The 18,132-nt window shown below is 44.8% G+C and overlaps 1 protein-coding gene across 3 annotated transcripts in view; it reads right to left on the reverse strand.

The window, feature by feature from the left end:
• SLX4 (SLX4 structure-specific endonuclease subunit) overlaps window positions 1-18,132 on the reverse strand; it is a 67,038-nt gene that overhangs the window by 31,827 nt on the left and 17,079 nt on the right. The window contains exons 1-6 of one of the 3 annotated variants that reach the window (XM_068244217.1): window positions 16,279-16,392; window positions 15,093-15,162; window positions 12,618-12,795; window positions 8,373-8,579; window positions 5,656-5,843; window positions 3,660-3,976 (exon numbers count right to left, since the gene is read on the reverse strand). In XM_068244217.1, coding sequence (XP_068100318.1) covers window positions 3,660-3,976; window positions 5,656-5,843; window positions 8,373-8,579; window positions 12,618-12,795; window positions 15,093-15,162; window positions 16,279-16,290 — 972 coding nt within the window. In that variant the 5' untranslated portion in view covers window positions 16,291-16,392. Of the gene's footprint in view, window positions 1-3,659; window positions 3,977-5,655; window positions 5,844-8,372; window positions 8,580-12,617; window positions 12,796-15,092; window positions 15,163-16,278; window positions 16,429-18,132 lie in introns of those variants that run through there. The other 2 variants (XM_068244216.1, XM_068244215.1) reach the window with 2 other exon arrangements.

An 18,132-nucleotide genomic window follows, 5' to 3' on the forward strand; every position in this document is an offset into this window, starting at 1 on the left:
AGGATAAAACCCACACTATATACACACACACGCAATATATGCACACACACAAGCAATATATGCGCGCGCACGCACGCACGCACACACAAACACACACACACACACACACACAGACACACACTTTAAGAGGACCAATCATCTGTCATGAAGATACTCTGCTATGAATATCAGGAAGAGGCTGCTGAATAAAGTGCTCTGAAGTTTAGACTGCAATAACTACAAGTATTTTCCAAGTTTAGATAAAATTACAGCTAAACTGCTTTTTTATTTTTAATTTTCTAGAAATAAGGTCAGTAATGCTACCCTTGCTATAATCTCTCAGCAGAAATCTTCTGCAAGGTTACAGCTCTCCTCTCCATATCTGTTTAAACACTAGTGTACATTAGTGAGGACAGTACAATTGAAGCCAATACTGTCTGTATGTAAGGCATTTACCACAGCAGCGGCTGCGAGTCAGCCGTCCGTGCCTCTCACCCCCCCCCCCCCCCCCCCCCGTTAGGACAGGAGACTTGCCTTAATGAATAGAGCCAGGTATCCCACACAGTATAAGTTTATCTGTCCTGTGTTTAACTTCACAGGACCTTTCCCCGCCCCTCTACAATACGAAGGGAGCTGGGGAAGAGGGCGGAGATATCGCCCCTGAATAACAGCGAGCTGGCTGCACAGACACAGCCGCTGCTGCTGTAATGATTCGAGAGAATCATTCTGCTACAGACCAGGGCAAACGGCAGCCGGGCGGGAGGGCAGGGTTAGGTGGGCGCTCCGCCCAGCTGAAAGGCTCTGGGGAGAACACTGCAACTGTTCCTGAACTATTTACTTTTTCTCTGCCAGAGGAGAGGTCATTAGTTCACAGACTGCTCTGAAATAATCATTTTGAATGCTGAGTGTTGTGTAATCTGCACATATTATAGAATGATGCAATGTTAGAAAAAACACTATATACCTGAAAATAAAAATATGAGAATATTTTCTTTGCTGATAATCTTCTAGTAATTATTCATAGTACACAACCAATTCACTATATCATATTTTTTTTTTCCGCTTCAGTGTCTCTTTAAAGGGGATCTGTAACATGAAAAGATCCCCTGGGGGGTACTCACCTCGAGTGGGGGAAGCCTCCGGATCCTAATGAGGCTTCCCACGCCGTCCTCCATCCGTCAGGGGTCTCGCTGCAGCCCTCCGTGGAGTCCGTGCAGCGGTGACGTCAATATTTACCTTCCTGGCTCCTGCGCAGGCGCTCTGACGGCTGTCGGCTCCGAACTACACGGAAATACCCGATCGCCGTCGGATCTGCTCTACTGCGCAGGCGCAAGTTTCCTGCGCCTGCGCAGTAGAGCGGACCCGAATGAGATCGGGTATTTCAGTGTAGTTCGGAACGGAAAGCTGCCACAGCGCCCCCGCTGGAGCCAGCAAAGGTAAATATTGAACTGACAGTCAGCACAGTCACCGGCTGTTCGGAGGGCTGCGGCGAGACCCCCGTGGGACAGAGGACGGCGTGGGAAGCCTCATTAGGATCCGGAGGCTTCCCCCACCCGAGGTGAGTACCCCCCAGGGGATCTTTTTAATGTTACAGAGTCTCTTTAAAGACAACACATTTAATTTGGTTTTGGTCTTCCCAACATGCATGAAGTTTAACCACTTGCCGACCGCCCACTGCACAGAGGCGGCCGGCAAGTGGATCCCGCAAGGACCGCCGCATGTACAATTGGCGGCGGTCCTTGTACGGGCATGGGCGGAGCGATCGCGTCATTCGTGATGCGATCAGCCACCGGCGACTGGCTCCGCCCCCTCGCGCTGTAACGCGCCGGCCGTTCGGAAGCGCCGGCGGGTTACTAGCACCCGGATCGCCGCATACAAAGTGTATAATACACTTTGTAATGTATACAAAGTGTATTATACAGGCTGCCTCCTGCCCTGGTGGTCCCAGTGTCCGAGGGACCACCAGGGCAGGCTGCAGCCACCCTAGTCTGCACCCAAGCACACTGATTTCCCCCCCCCCCCCCTGGGCCCCTTAGCGCAGTTAGGGTGCAAAAAAGTGCCACACGTGTGGTATCGCCGTACTCAGGAGAAGTAGTATAATGTGTTTTGGGGTGTATTTTTACACATACCCATGCTGAGTGGGAGAAATATCTCTGCAAATGGACAATTGTGTGTAAGAAAAAATCAAACAATTGTCATTTACAGAGATATTTCTCCCACCCAGCATGGGTATGTGTAAAAATACACCTCAAAACACATTATACTACTTCTCCTGAGTACGGCAATACCACATGTGTGGCACTTTTTTGCAGCCTAACTGCGCTAAGGGGCCCAAAGTCCAATGAGCACCTTTAGGCTTTACAGGGGTGCTTACAAATTAGCACCCCCCAAAATGCGAGGACAGTAAACACACCCCACAAATGACCCCATTTTGGAAAGTAGACACTTCAAGGTATTCAGAGAGGAGCATGGTGAGTCCGTGGCAGATTTTTTTTTTTTTTGTCACAAGTTAGCAGAAATGGAAACTTTTTTTTTTCTTGTCACAAACTGTCATTTTCCGCTACCTTGTGACAAAAAATAATATCTTCTATGAACTCACTATGCCTCTGAGTGAATAATTTGGGATGTCTTCTTTCCAAAATGGGGTCATTTGGGAGGTATTTATACTATCCTGGAATTTTAGCCCCTCATGAAACATGACGGGTGGTCAGAAAAGTCAGAGATGCTTGAAAATGGGAAAATTCACTTTTTGCACCATAGTTTGTAAAAGCTATAACTTTTACCCAAACCAATAAATATAGGCTGAATGGGTTTTTGCATCGTGCTGCGTGTATACAGAAATTTTACTTATTTGAAAAATGTCAGCACAGAAAGTTAAAAAAAAATCATTTTTTTGACAAAATTCATGTCTTTTTGATGACTATAATAAAAAGTAAAAATCGCAGCAGCAATCAAATAGCACCAAAAGAAAGCTTTATTAGTGACAAGAAAAGGAGCCAAAATTCATTTAGGTGGTAGGTTGTATGAGCGAGCAATAAACCGTGAAAGCTGCAGTGGTCTGAATGAAAAAAAGGGGTCTGTTCCTTAAGGGGGGTAAAGCCAGCGGTCCTCAAGTGGTTAAACTGTTCGAAAACGCAGAAGGTTAAAACTACTCCGCACTTATGGCTGCCTAAGCCTGATGCGGCGTAGCTTTTAATGCTGGTGACTCCAGTGCACGGGATGCAAATTTTATTTGCTTTAGCTGCTGCTGCTTGGCATGTTTAGGGGTGTTAAACATGTTATCAACATGTATTCCCTATCCCAATTCCTCTTGAATAGACAAATTTTAAAAATGTAGGACCAGGATTGCTGGATTACTGACATTCTGCAGTATTCTCCAACAATGGTAAGTCAACATCATGAAGTGAGTGCATGGTGAGAGTGCAAAAGAGGAAAGATTAATATGCATCAAGGTTCAAGCCTACCTAGAGCTCTCCAGCCAAAGCTGTATTTTCCACACTAGACTTAAAATTAAAATATGGCACAGTCATGCTAACCTTAGATGGTCCCAGCAGTTTATTAGAATATGGCACAGTCATGCTAACCTTTGATGGTCCCAGCAGTTTATTAGAATATGGCACAGTCATGCTAACCTTTGATGGTCCCAGCAGTTTATTAGAATATGGCACAGTCATGCTAACCTTTGATGGTCCCTTCCAGGGCGTGATTGGAGGATTCAGCTCTGCTGTATAGTAACTGGCATTCTCTCTGGTCTCTGTCATGTTGCTGATATCCCAGAAGACACATCTGTCTCCAGCCTGCAATGTCCAAGTTTCCCTGTCCTCCTTCAGGACACTCCAGAAGTGGCTGGCAGGAAGAGTAACGAGACTGTCCCCCACCTGTTCCTCACTCAGCATCATGGAAATCCTCTTCTGCAGCTTTACCACAGCCTCTTCTGGGGCCTGAAGCAGCAAGAGAGGGGTTGGCTTGTCCTTCTGCTTCCGCCGTCTTTTCTTTTCTAAAACGCACAGAGCTCAAACTGAGGTCCAAGAAAGCTTGTTTAACAAGGAGCACAAAGAGCTAAAAAATCTAAAAACAGGCTAGTCTCATTGTCATACTGATAACCTGCTGTAAAAAGATGCCTTAATGTAGGGGTTTTTTAAACTCGAAGTGGGCTGAAATTGAACACTAGGCCAACCTCAAAGTTTGGTGGCCACCTCACTCACTTATAAAGATCCTAGGTGTCTAGTGGCCCCCTCCCTCTACAATACAGTTCCCTGTGCCTAGTGGTTTCCCCTCCCCACCCGTAAATAGTTCCCCAATGTCTAGTAGTCCCCCTCGCACCACTAAAAGTTCCTTGGTGACACCCCCTGTCCCCTACATAGTTTCCTGGCTAGTGTTTCCCCCCTCCCTCTTCCATATGGCTTCCCTGATGATCTCAGACTTCAGCCCCAATATAGCATCCCTGGTGGTATAAAGTGGGCCAAATAGAATACAAATAATACACTTGAGGGCCAAATTTGATGGCTCTGTGGGCCAGAGTTTGACATGTATGCCTTAATGCACAAATTGTAATCTTCTTAAACAAACTGTCAAATATATAACATTGTATTCTTTATTTTTCATGAATTTCTCTCCTATGATTTTCTTTCTTAGTTAAGGTGTCATAAAACGATAGTAAAAAGGATATATAATTGATTTTAATAGCTGGGAGCTTACGCTGAAATGTTCTCACGCTGTGAATGACTCAAAAACATAGCTGAAATATTTTGGCAAGCATGTGTATTAACTCATAACTGGCAAAGGTTTCCTAGTATGGTTCATAGTTACAAAGTGAAAGGGAAAGCTAAAATCAGACCCCAGATTATGCAATTCTGGCGGAAGGATTAGGCTGAAGAAAACAGCAGGTGGAGCTAGTTTTCTTTTAGCACTGTAAGACTAGGGAATAGGCTACAGACTGCTATTGAGATATTTATGGCTTCTAAATACTAGTATGTATGCATTATTTTTGGTGGTCATTGTAAGAAAATTTTAGCAGATATTTTAGCAATTGGCATCCTTATCATATCCTTCTTATGTGTAATTTTTGCATATTCTTTGTATATTATCACAAGAACACATTATTTTTAGAGATAAGATTTCTGTATGGGTGTTCCAATTATTTCAAAACTATGTGGTATGCTGATGCAAACCTCTCTTAGGGGGGTTCATTATTTCTGCAGGCTTGTGGGGGGGGGGGGGGCGGGGGGGCATTTACTTACCTATGGGGGGCTCCTCAGTAGCCTTCCATCTATATAGAGGCCTCCATTTTCTATGTTGCTGTGCCACAGAACCGCAGTGATGTCCTGAGATCCTGGCCTCTGGAGTGCATGTTGGGGACAAGCCATGCATGCTGGGAGATGTAGTTCTCATTGCTGTGGTTACATCTCCTGGCTGGAGGATGTATCCACATCAATGAACTACTTCTCCCGGCATGTATCTCGGTGGCCAGGGACACAGGGAGTCACAGCGGGAATTTCATACTGTGGCACAGGGACACAGGAAATGGAGGCTTCCATATGGAAGGGGTGGAGGTACAGAGCAGCCTCCCTTAACTAAATGCATGTTGCCCCTCTAAAGCACACGATTAATGAACCTCAAGGCGCGGTTCGTTTAGGAAGTTTTTTGCACTTAGGAGCACTCAGAATACTTTAATACCTGGTGGGGCGATATCACTGGTGGGCAAGGCTCGCACTGTGTTCGATGTAATGCTTTCCTCCTGCAGAGACCGTGAGAGTGCCATGGCTACCATCAAATCTTCCCTCTCTGCTCCAGTCTGTGCCACCTTCCTTTTCTTTGAGGGTTCCTTTGGCTTTGAGACACCTTTCCTCTTCACACTGGGCACCCTGCAAAGAGGTAAATTAGAGGGTTATGCTCATCTTTATGGAATGATAAAATGGAGCTCTTCCATCTTTCGATATAGTGGGGAAGGGTCTGAACCTTATGGAGAGATAACCTACATTTATACTTTGCCAGTCACAGTGAGGAAAGTTATAGAGAAGTTGGCTAGTCAAGAAAAAACATTGCAGGGGATGTAAACTTCCCTCACAATGCATACAAAAGCTACTCATTAAAAATATTTCCTTACTTTCTGTAGTGTCTATGGCACACATAGTTAGGAACTCTCACGAAGAGCAAGTAAAGTCTGAAAAAAAACAACTTTGGAATTCCACTGTATTTTTTTTTCTGTTTTTCACCTAATTTTTTGGTACTTTTTCAATAGCAGAGTTATAAAAAGTTATTTTAAAAGAGAAGATGAAAACGTATCGCCTAGGAGAAAACTTAGGAGAAAAAGTGAACTGAATAAGGGCCATGGGCCCATATGCAATTAACTTTTTCTCCTGAGTTTTCCCCTAGGTGATATTTTTAAATTTGTCAGTAAAATACCGTTTAAAGGACTTACGAGGCCAAAATCTGCCCCCAAAACGTAAAAAAAGTTAACTACCTGCATGACTTTGTAAGGCACGGAGGACGCCGTCCGCGCCCTCCGTGTCGTTCCGCCTGGTCCCCTCTGCTCAATAGCCCCCCGAAAGGCTGCGACCCGACGGTCCGGGTCGGTATCTGCAGCCTGCATAAAGATGGCCACCGGAGCTGGCCACGGCTGCGCAGTCCGCATAGCCGCTACTGCGGCTGCGCAGCTCTAGGGCCAACCCCCTGATCCACGTAACAGGCAGCGTGGATCGGGGGGTTGGCCCTAGAGCTGCGCAGCCGCAGTAGCGGCTATGCGGACTGCGCAGCCGTGGCCAGCTCCGGCGGCCATCTTTATGCAGGCTGCAGATACCGACCCGGACCGTGGGGTCACAGCCTTTCGGGGGGCTATTGAGCAGAGGGGACCAGGCGGAACGGCACGGAGGGCGCAGACGCCGTCCTCTGTGCCTTACAAAGTCATGCAGGTAGTTAACATTTTTTACGTTTTGGGGGCAGATTTTGGCCTCGTAAGTCCTTTAAGCCACCAGAAAGCAAGAAAATACTCAAAATAATTTTGATAGTACTTTTTCACCAACTTTTTGGTCCCTTTTTAGTTGAAAAGTGCTGGAAAGTTCTTTTAAATCGAAGACAAAAAATGATCTCCCAAAAGAAAACTCAGGAGAAAAAGTGAATTGCATATGGGCCATAGTCTGTTATAAATAGCATTCTTTGTCTATGACAGTTGTAACCCTTGAAATGAAACAAAAACACTGTATCCACAGAGGCTCTTCACAGTTTGTGTATTTATACCTTCTCCTGTATGCTTATGCATATGCTACTTTTACAAAATAAAAATTTAAAATAGAGAGAAATATGATTTAATATGAAACATAAAGCTGCCAATGCAAGAGCTGTACTGCTCAATACAGTACAAAGCCTAAAGAATGTCGATCATTCTGTTCACCTCAATCCATAAACGAATAGATTTTTTTCCCAATCAATGTTCAACAGATTTTTCTTGGTTGGGAAAGATTAAGATTTAGTTTTTAACCACTTCCAGACCGCAGTAATTTAAATCTACACCATTTGAGGCCGCTTATTTCTGCCAGAGCGTAATTTCGATTACCGCACTTGCACGGACCCGCTGTTACCACCCATCCCCACAAGCCCCTCACTCTGCTGCTGTTGTAACGACAGAGCTCTGTGAGCCGGTCAAGAGACGATTTCATTGGCTCCTGACTCTGTGATCACTGTGAACCAATCACATTGGCTCACACTGATGACAGGGTTAGGAGCCAAAGAAATTGGCTCCTGACCGGCTCACAGAGCTCTGCGGTCATAGCCACAGCAGAGCGAGGGGCCTGCGGCGATGTGACTGGCGTGAACGATTGGTCCATGCGGCGAATCCTGGGTAGGAGCCGTTTTCTGGTACCAACAGTCTCTGGTCTTTAATGGGACAGAGACTGCGGGTACACAAGGGGTTAAAAGATATTCGAGCAAGTTGATATTTAATAAATTGAACAACTACTCTATTAAAGCACCCCTGAACAGACCTAAAAAAAATGCACGAGGAACACAGCTGACGTGCTCCCAGAATGCCTCTGGCTGCAGCTGCTGTACACAGTCGGGCGGGAGGAAGGACATGAAGAGAGGAGAGAGTGGGACAAAGCATGTGCTGCTTCTTCAGCTTCAGTTGGCTTCGGTCGGAGCCATGAAGTGTGTGTGTGTGGGGGCGGATAGGGCAGAGCGGACCAACGGGGGCAGTTCTTGTGAAACAAGATGACCTGCAAAATCAGGACCCCATGATACACACATTCTTAGGTTTAGTTTATGATTTTTTTTAGGTCAGTTCAGGTGTACTCTAAAAACGTTTCATAGTGTATGGATACCTTTACGTTGTAGATCTGACAGGAAACAGATCACTGTGTAAGTTCCTCTACTTTGAACCAGAAGATGAAAGCTCTCACCGTGGTGGTTTCTCTGAGCCGGTCTCAGCTGCCTGCCTCTTTACAGCTTCTAGCAGATCCTGTGCCGGGACCCCAAGCTTGGCAGCACAGCGCTTCAGGTGAGCGGCGCGAGTCTTCTTAGTGGCAAAGAACTTCCCGCATAAGGGACAGCTGGGAGCCTCGGGAGCCACTGGATTACTTTGCACACTCTCACCCTGGTCCAGACACCTGCAAAATTGCACAATAAGTAAAGACCGGTAGTGCCAGTAAACATTGAAGAGCCTATGTGATCCACCAAACCTAGTCTAGAGTTATTAAAACTTGCTTGCTATCAGTTAGCAAATGTTTGTAGCCCTCACGTGTCACTTCATATCATAGGCAGGGTTGTCGTGGAAGATTCACAAATTGGTGGAAATCTGAGTCCATTCACATGCAGAACCGGAAATTTGTATTCATAGCCCAACCATAACCTAATTAAGGCTTTAAAGCAGCAGAGACAGCCATACTATCCCAGGAAAAAAACACATGTAAGTGAGAAAGTAGTTCTACTTAACATACACTCACCTAAAGGATTATTAGGAACACCATACTAAGGCCCAGTGCACACCAAAAACCTCTAGCAGATCTGCAAAATGCTAGAGGTTTTTGAAGCAGATTTCACAGCGATTCTAGGCATGTTTAGAGACGTTTTCTAAACAAGTCTAGCATTTTTTGGAGCGTTTTTGTGTAACAGATTTCATATATTGTTACAGTAAAGCTGTTACCGAACAGCTTCTGTAACAAAAACCCCTGGAAAATCGCTCTAATCTAGCGTTTTTCAGAGCAGTTTTCCACTTTCCAATACTTTAACATTGAGGCAGAAACGCCTCAGAAATAAAAAAAAAATGCTGCAGCCCCCGAGCTTGCGTTTGTGGAAAAAACGAACCGCTCTGGTATGCACCAGCCCATTCACTTTCATTAGCCAAGCGGTTTTCCCCCTGCAAGTGTTTTAAAAAACGCTCCAGAACCGCTCTGGTATGCACCAGCCCATTCACTTTCATTAGCCAAGCGGTTTTCCCCCTGCAAGTGTTTTAAAAAACGCTCCAGAACCGCTCTGGTATGCACCAGCCCATTCACTTTCATTAGCCAAGCGGTTTTCCCCCTGCAAGTGTTTTAAAAAACGCTCCAGAACCGCTCTGGTGTGCACCAGCCTTCAGAACTGCCTTAATTCTACGTGGCATTGATTCTACAAGGTGCTGAAAGCATTCTTTAGAAATGTTGGCCCATATTGATAGGCTAGCATCTTGCAGTTGATGGAGATTTGGGGGGATGCACATCCAGGGCATGAAGCTCCAGTTCCATCACATCCCAAAGATGCTCTATTGGGTTGACATCTGGTGACTGTGGGGGCCATTTTAGTACAGTGAACTCATTGTCATGTTCAAGAAACCAATTTGAAATGATTCGAGCTTTGTGACATGGTGCATTATCCTGCTGGAAGTAGCCATCAGAGGATGGGTACATGGTGTTCATGAAAGGATGGACATGGTCAGAAAAAATGCTCAGGTAGCCCGTGGCATTTAAACGATGCCCAATTGGCACTAAGGGGCCTAAAGTGTGCCAAGAAAACATCCCCGCACCATTACACCACCACCACTAGCCTGCACAGTGGTAACAAGGCATGATGGATCCATGTTCTCATTCTGTTTTAGCCAAATTCTGACTCTATCGAGACTCATCAGACCAGGCAACATTTTTCCAGTCTTGAACTGTCCAATTTTGGTGAGCTTGTGCAAATTGCAGCCTCTTTTTCCCATTTGTAGTGGAGATGAGTGGTACCCGGTGGGGTCTTCTGCTGTTGTAGCCCATCGGCCTCAAGGTTGTGCGTGTTGTGGCTTCACAAATGCTTTGCTGCAAACCTCAGTTGTAACGAGTGGTTATTTCAGTCAACGTTACTCTTCTATCAGCTTGAATCAGTTGGCCCATTCACCTCTGACCTCTAGCATCAACAGGGCATTTTCGCCCACAGGACTGCCGCATACTGGATGTTTTCCCCTTTTCACACCATTCTTTGTAAACCCTATAAATGGTTGTGCGTGAAATGAAAATCCCAGTAACTGAGCAGATTGTGAAATACTCAGACCGTTCCGTCTGGAACCAACAACCATGCCATGCTCAAAATTCCCTAAATCACCTTTCTTTACCATTCTGATATTCAGTTTGGAGTTCAGGAGATTGTCTTGACCAGGACCAAACCCCTAAATGCATTGAAGCAACTGCTATGTGATTGGTTGATTAGATAATTGCATTAATGAGAAATTAAACAGGTGTTCCTAATAATCCTTTAGGTGAGTGTAAGAGAAAACTGTTCCAGGCATTTTCCATTTTACTACCTCTACTGAAGCCAATGCTAATGTCATTTCCTCCCTCACTCTTTTTATTTTCCTCCTAGAATACTGCACTGTTTTATCTAGCTCGTGTGAGCACAGCACAGATCGTATTTCAGCAGCTTCTGCAAAGGGGTGAGGTGTATTTCCCTCCTCGGCCTCAGCCTGTCACACTGAACTGCCCTCAGCCAATCAGTGAGGTGCAGGAATGTGGGAGGGGAGATAACAAGCTTCCCTCTCCCCGGCAATGTACCAAAATAGAGTCAGGCAGACTGCGATAAGATTCATTACAGCAGACACATTTCTGACTATACTGGAATCTTTGCAATGCAGACTGCATATAAACTACATAATAAACACAGAGGAATGGGTAATTACTACCTCCCAAGCCCGTTGTCTGGGAGTCACCCTGGACTGACTTCTCCCTCATCCCCCACATCCAAAAGTCACCAGAGCCGGCAATTTCCACCTCCATAATATTTCCAAGATACGCCCCTTCTTAACCCCGGACACAACCAAGCTGCTAATCCATGCCCTCATCATCTCCTGCCTTGATTACTGTAACACCCTCCTGTCTGGCCTCCCCTTGAAATGTATTGCCCCACTTCAATCAGTTATGAACGTGGCTGCAAAACTCATTCTTCGCACCGCTCCGCATCTACATCTCCCCTCTGTAAATCCCTGCACTGGCTTCCAATCTAATTCAGGATAAGTTTTAAGATTCTATGTCTGGCATATACATCTGTGCACAAAACCTGCTCTACCTATATCTCGGAGTTTGTTCACAGCTATACACCAGGTCGTCCCCTCCAGTCCTCCAACGACCTTTGCCTCACTGCCCCACGCATTTCCCACTCCCATGCCCGCCTGCAGGATTTCTCAAGAAATCACCCTCTGGAACGCCCTTCCTTGGCCCATCAGACTTACTCCCTCCTTCAACACATTCAGACAAGCCCTCAAAACCCACCTCTTTAAGATGGCCTACCCACCCCTACCACACAATAACTCTCTACTTAATATTTATTCCATAGCCCTACCTAGTGTTTCCATATCCTCCCCCAGCCTCCTTAGCCCTTCCTTCCCTAGAGTAGTCTACATGGTCGTGTGCGCCTTTCCTATGACAATGCCAGCCGTTACTTGTATTACTGGGCCTACCTAACCAGCCCATAAATGCATGATCATGTATATTGTACCGTTTGCCTTGTATAACTTTGTCCTATGTTGTATAACCTTGTTATGTCTGTCATCCTTGTATGATTGTATATATTTATTGTCCAGTAATATGTTGGCACTTTATAAATACAATAAATAATAATTTGATTTTGTGGCTGACAATCCTGCTTTAAAAAAGGCATCACACATTGGTGCTTAGCTGCTAAATTATTAACCTTTCAGTGACCCTTTAGCGACAGTCACCTCTGTTATGCCCCCATAATACCCAGATGAGGGATACAAACTGTTACTGTGTGATATCAGACAGTTTTAAATGAGTCCAGGGTAGATTTACAAGGTTACTTATGTCCTTCATAGTAGAATCGTAGTAAGTCTGGAAAAAAGGCCTCTTTCCCACCTGTGTGCTTAAGGCTGCATTTTTGGCAAAGCAAAGCGCTCTGCAGGGATTTCATAAACTGCATTTTCTCATGTTTCCATTCTTGGGTTGCGATTCACTGCAGAATCACAACACATTGTTGCCTGCATTTTTGCACATTTGCGATCCTATTCATGACCAATGAACGAGATCACAACTGCATCAGGTAACATTGTGGAGCAACGCAGTGCTGTACACTGCATCAGCCACCTAGGTTTCCCGCACCGCGGACATGGAAACGAGGCATAAAACTGCAAATATGACAAATAGTCATGTAATGCTGTGGGGCAAGAACACGTTATGATGACTGACCTATTGACGTGTTGTTCTCGCAGTGAGCCGCTCATGGTGGTGAGGTCTTTATGGCATAGTTGGCAGAAGAAGAGTCCCTCATCTTCCAGGCTTGGAGGCTTCCGCTTGAGGTCCATCTGCAGAGCCATAGCCAGTTCACCGTCAGTGCGCACATCAGCCTCTGCCCTATGGGTGTCTGCTGAGAAGGAACAGTATGAGAAAAGCTGGATATGAGATAAGGTCTCCATAAAGGTGGCCACTAATGATCCAATCTTTTTCATCCAATTTTACCAAATCTATGTAGTAAAAGGGTAAATTGAGTGAAAATATTGAATGGATAATCTCGGCAGTTCCGTTATATTAGATAGAAATGGTAAGATTGGATGAAAAAGATTGGATCATTAGTGGCCACCCTAACTCAACTGGTTTCCTTGTGTTGCAGCTGCCCCAACCCTGAACACATACAGAATAATAGAAATCAACTCTTTACACTGATAAGGGCAAATGTACTGAAACTGATGTACGTTAGTTAAAGTGAAGCCCAACTGAACCCAAAAGTTAACAAAGGAAGTTCTCAAAGTAATCATGCTGATTAACATAAACTGTGAGCAGGTACCTTTGGAAGTGAGCTTTCAAAACTAAAAATTTCATATTGTATAGCTAAGCACCTATCTATACAATCAATCAACTTTATTCGCCAAGTACTCTGTATGTACCTGGAATTTTCTGCAGTTCACATGGTTTTGGCAACGGTACAGAAACAACAAGCAAAAACAGACATACGCTGCTTCTAAATAGGGTGGGAGGAGGTGCTCCGGTATGAGTGAACAATAAACCGTAATGAAGGCATCAGTAAGGAACAGTCTTGGCTCGATACAGAGATTAAAGATGTCTTGGCTCGATACAGAGATTAAAGATTTAATTTATTGGACATCAAAATAAACCACGCGTTTCTTGGGATATACCAGCTTCCTTCAGGTCTCTTTCCATAACAAGAAAAAAGATTAAGAGCACCTAATCTTTTATTAACCTGAAAAAGCATTTGTAACCTTGAGAAACGCGCTGTTTATTTTGGTGTCCAATAAATTAAATATTTAACCTATGTTTCAAATTAGGACTTGTGGTGATATATTGAGGTGCTGATGATGTTAGGGGGGCAACTAAACTAGCTATACTGGGGGCAATTAAACTAGCTATACTGGGGGCAATTAAACTAGCTACACTGGGGGCAACTAAACTAGCTACACTGGGGGCAACTATACTAGCTATACTAGGGCACTACCTACCTATACTGGGCACTATGCTAGCTATGCTGGGCACTATACTAGCTATACTGGGCACCATACTAGCTATCTGGGCACTATACTAGCTATCTGGGCACTATAGTAGCTATACCGGGCACTACCTACCTATACTGGGGCACTACCTATCCATACTGGGACTATACTAGCTATACTGGGGTAACTATACTAACCATACTGGGGCAACTAAACTCCCTATACTGGGGCAACTATGCTAGCTATGCAGCCGCACCCCAGCCCCCCCTCCCCATAGCCTGCTACACACGGCACTGTCCACTAGGTCGCGCAAACACCCGCGCGCCCCCCGCCGTTCCCCGGACAAAAATATGGTCAGAAAGTGTTCCCCGGGCCGGAAAAGGTTGGGAACCACTGGTCTAGTCCCCTCTTCAGGGGCAAATCCTATATACAATTTCCAGTGGTTCCAGAGGACCTTTTCAATTGGAGTGCAAACCAAGTCCGGAAGAGGACTTTCCATCTGGATTTCTTAACATGCCCATTACAGTGATTGCCTAAGAGCAACGCAAGTTTGTAAGTAGTATTTGTTGTTGGGTCTCCTTTTTCTTCCCGGTCACTGGAGTTCAATGTTGAATCTTGACTTACCGGCCACCCCACACAATCTACTGCTTCTAGCTTCATTTTACCAAACTGAGGTCTTACAATTTCTCACCACCTGCTTCATGTGAACTGCAGGCCCAGATGCCTCATGTAGACACCTGGTTTCCACTATAATGTAGCGATGCTGAAAATTGTGGTCAGGCATCTATTGATTTTTTTTTTTAAGATAATTTTTATTGAATTTTTCAAAAAAACAAGAAATCAAAACAATAAAAGAAAAACAATCCCCTTGCAATCCATAGATATCAGATGAATTACAAGATTCAATATGGTTACATACACTTTCCCTGAGATGAGGCATCAAAGTCACAGATTTTAATCGAGCAAACACTGTACAATAATAAAGAAAATGCATACCAGCCAGTATCCTGAACAGATAGACATAAGTAGACTACGCAAAAGATGAAGGTCCTGAACCATGGCAGAAATGTCTAAATGGGGGATAACCACATCTGATGAATCTACCCATTTTGACCATACTTTATAAAATGTATTAAATTGAGACCTGGCTTGATACACGAGTTTGAAAAGCGGCAAATTGGTGTTAACCATCTTCTATTGATTTTAGTACTATGAGTACCTGATTGATCCAGCCACCAGCTTAATCCATAGAGGAAAGGAAGCAAGATGTAGCACAGTGGGAAGCACATCTGGTTCAAGAAAAAGATATTCTGTTTACCACTTTGCTTCCATACAGTTTTATAGTAGTTTATTATCCTGACTGCTATTAGAATTTGCTGTGTATATTTTCGGTGTCGTTGGTTTAGAAAAGTCAGACCAGTTTGCTATGGGGAGGGGGGGGGGGGGGGAGCTGCTGTGAAAAGAATACTGCGCATACTCTGCATAGGTGGTGGTGGTGGAGAGGGGAATGTTGTTTGGGGGGACATCCCACCCCACTTAAAAAAGTTTTTTTTGTGGTTAGGGGGCACTCATAATTTTCCAAACCCCACCCTGCCCTGTTTTGTGTTACCCCCAACATACCTAAAATCCATCACACACCACCAAATCTCCTGGAAGTGAACTACTGATGATGCAGGATTATGCAAATTACGCACATTTTGTTTACAAATTTATGCAGCTTGAAAATGGACCAATCCAATCCTGTCGGGGTGGAATTCGATTGGTCCATTTTCAAGCTGCATACATTTGCATGCATCAATTATTTGAATCTCATCCACCATCCTCACTTCCGACCTGTATGCAGTGGACACCTCCACCCCTGTCGGCCCACAGTCATGTCACTACCCCACCCACCTTCCTCTTGCCAGCCTGTCCGTTCACACTGATGAGAAGGTGGGCGGGGAGAGATGTGACAATGTGGCAGGATGGGGTAAAGCCAGTCACTATATCCAGGTCATGAACCAGCGACCATGCAGATGGTTTGGTTTGCACAGAACTTGACGCTAGGCAATACACCGCTATACTAATGGGGATGAGAAATGTTATTTTCACTACAGGGTCACTTTATGTTGTCAAGGCATGCAGTAACTATTAGCAATCCAATGTATCAGCACACCACTTTTAATCAATCACGCTCTTTATTGAGCCATATGTCTCCACAAAGAATGTATAGCCTACAATTGTTTCGGGGGCTGGGTCCCCCTTTATCAAGGCATCTGGTTACAAACACATATATACATTGGATTGCTGATTACGTGAAGGAGACATTGACTATGTCACAGTATCAAGCACTCAAGCATAGCTTTGATGGAGTGCCCTACCACAACTATTGATTTGCATGCAGTAACTATTGTGACATCACTCACCATGTTCTCCATCTGCCTCGGTTGGATTTAGTGTCATTCGGACGGGGGATGACCTCTTATATTGCTGCATCCTTTCCAAGACGAGATGTTTCACATTGGGCTGCTCCTCCAGCCTGGCTGCCTCCTCCTGAGGCCCCCCAGCATTGCCATCTGAGCAACAGGGAAGCAGAAATAAAAAAAAAGCCCCAATACCGCTAAACAGATACATATTGGGCCTCAACAAATGCAAATTAGGAGATACAAAAAGGGTGGCTGTACACGACTCAAATAAAACAACCGACTTTCGGCAGAAAGGGACACTTAAGTCAAACAAAAAAAAATAGTTTTACTTACCTAGGGCTTCCAATAGCCCCCTGCAGCTGTCCGGTGCCCTCGCCGTCTCCCTCCGATCCTCCTGGCCCTGCCGGCAGTCACTTCCTGTTTCGGTGACAGGAGCTGACAGGCTGGGGACGCGAGTGATTCTTCGCATTCCCAGACACATTAGCACCCTCTATGCTGCTATATGGTATATGATATATGCTATAGCAGCATAGATGGCGCTATTGTGGCCAGGAACGCGAAGAATCACTCGCGTCCCCAGCCTGTCAGCTCCTGTCACCGAAACAGGAAGTGGCTGCTGGCGGGGCCAGGAGGATCGGAGGGAGACGGCGAGGGCACCGGACAGCTGCAGGGGGCTATTGGAAGCCCCAGGTGAGTAAAACTCATTTTTTTTGTTTGACCTAAGTGTCCCTTTAAGTACACTTTAAAATAATTAAATTGAGCAAAAAGAAAAAAAAATCATTCTTGTATTGTTTGTGATTTAAGAACATGCAATGTTGAAAATCTGGCTTAACCATCTACCCAAGGGATGTAGCCCAGGTGACGGAACAAACTATATTTTCCATGATGACCATCCCCCAAAATTACACACACTCAGTAATGACTTCCTAAACGATCACTCTTGATCATAGTAGTAGAGACCAAGATGGTTGGCACCAGATGCTGGCTGTGGATTGGCTCTGTGTAGCTCACCTCCCAGAGTTGTGCTCACGTAAAGCGATTCAAGCAATTGTAGAGAAGTAGGAGTTTGAGCACCAACTCTGCTCATAGGGTTAATTCATAGTTACACAGGCATTCAGGCAACAAGCAAGGTATAGGATTGAGATACCGGCCTTACAGCCGTTTCACGGCAACTGCCGCTTCTTCAGAGACCAACAGAGGTATCCATACCTCTTTTGGTCTCTGAAGAAGCGGCAGTAGCCGTGAAATGGCTGTAAGGCCGGTATCTCAATCCTATACCTTGCTTGTTGCCTGAATGCCTGTGTAACTATGAATAAACCCTATGAGCAGAGTTGGTTCTCCGTCTCCTACTTCTCTACAATCATTCTTGATCAGTTCCATGCTGTTCATATATTCAACATGCAGCTGTGTGGAGAGGAGAGGGGTAGAGGACAAGCAGGGCTTTGCCACAGTAAAATAAAAGAAATGTAATTAATAGCCAAGCATTGGGGACACCTCTACATAACCTGAAAAGGTTCCCCAACTTTGTTTCAGGTGACCTACAGTTGTGTTCAAAATTATTCAACCCCCACTGCGATTGAGTGTCTTGTCCAGTTTGACATTGATTTTGATCATTTCAGTCATCTTGTTTACAATTAATTCAAAGAGGAACTTGTAAGTCAGACAAACATAACATTTATAATGAAATAACTACAAATGTCTTTTTGGTGCTCACATCATTATCAGATTTTTATTCAACCCCCAATTGACATTCATTTTTAGTACTTCGTACAACATCTTTTTCCAGTTATAACAGCTTAAAGTGAATGGGAACTGCATTTAAAAAAAATGAAGCAAATACTTACCTAAGGAGAG

The sequence above is a fragment of the Hyperolius riggenbachi genome, chromosome 7 (assembly GCF_040937935.1).
Source record: "Hyperolius riggenbachi isolate aHypRig1 chromosome 7, aHypRig1.pri, whole genome shotgun sequence".
NCBI lineage: Eukaryota > Metazoa > Chordata > Amphibia > Anura > Hyperoliidae > Hyperolius > Hyperolius riggenbachi.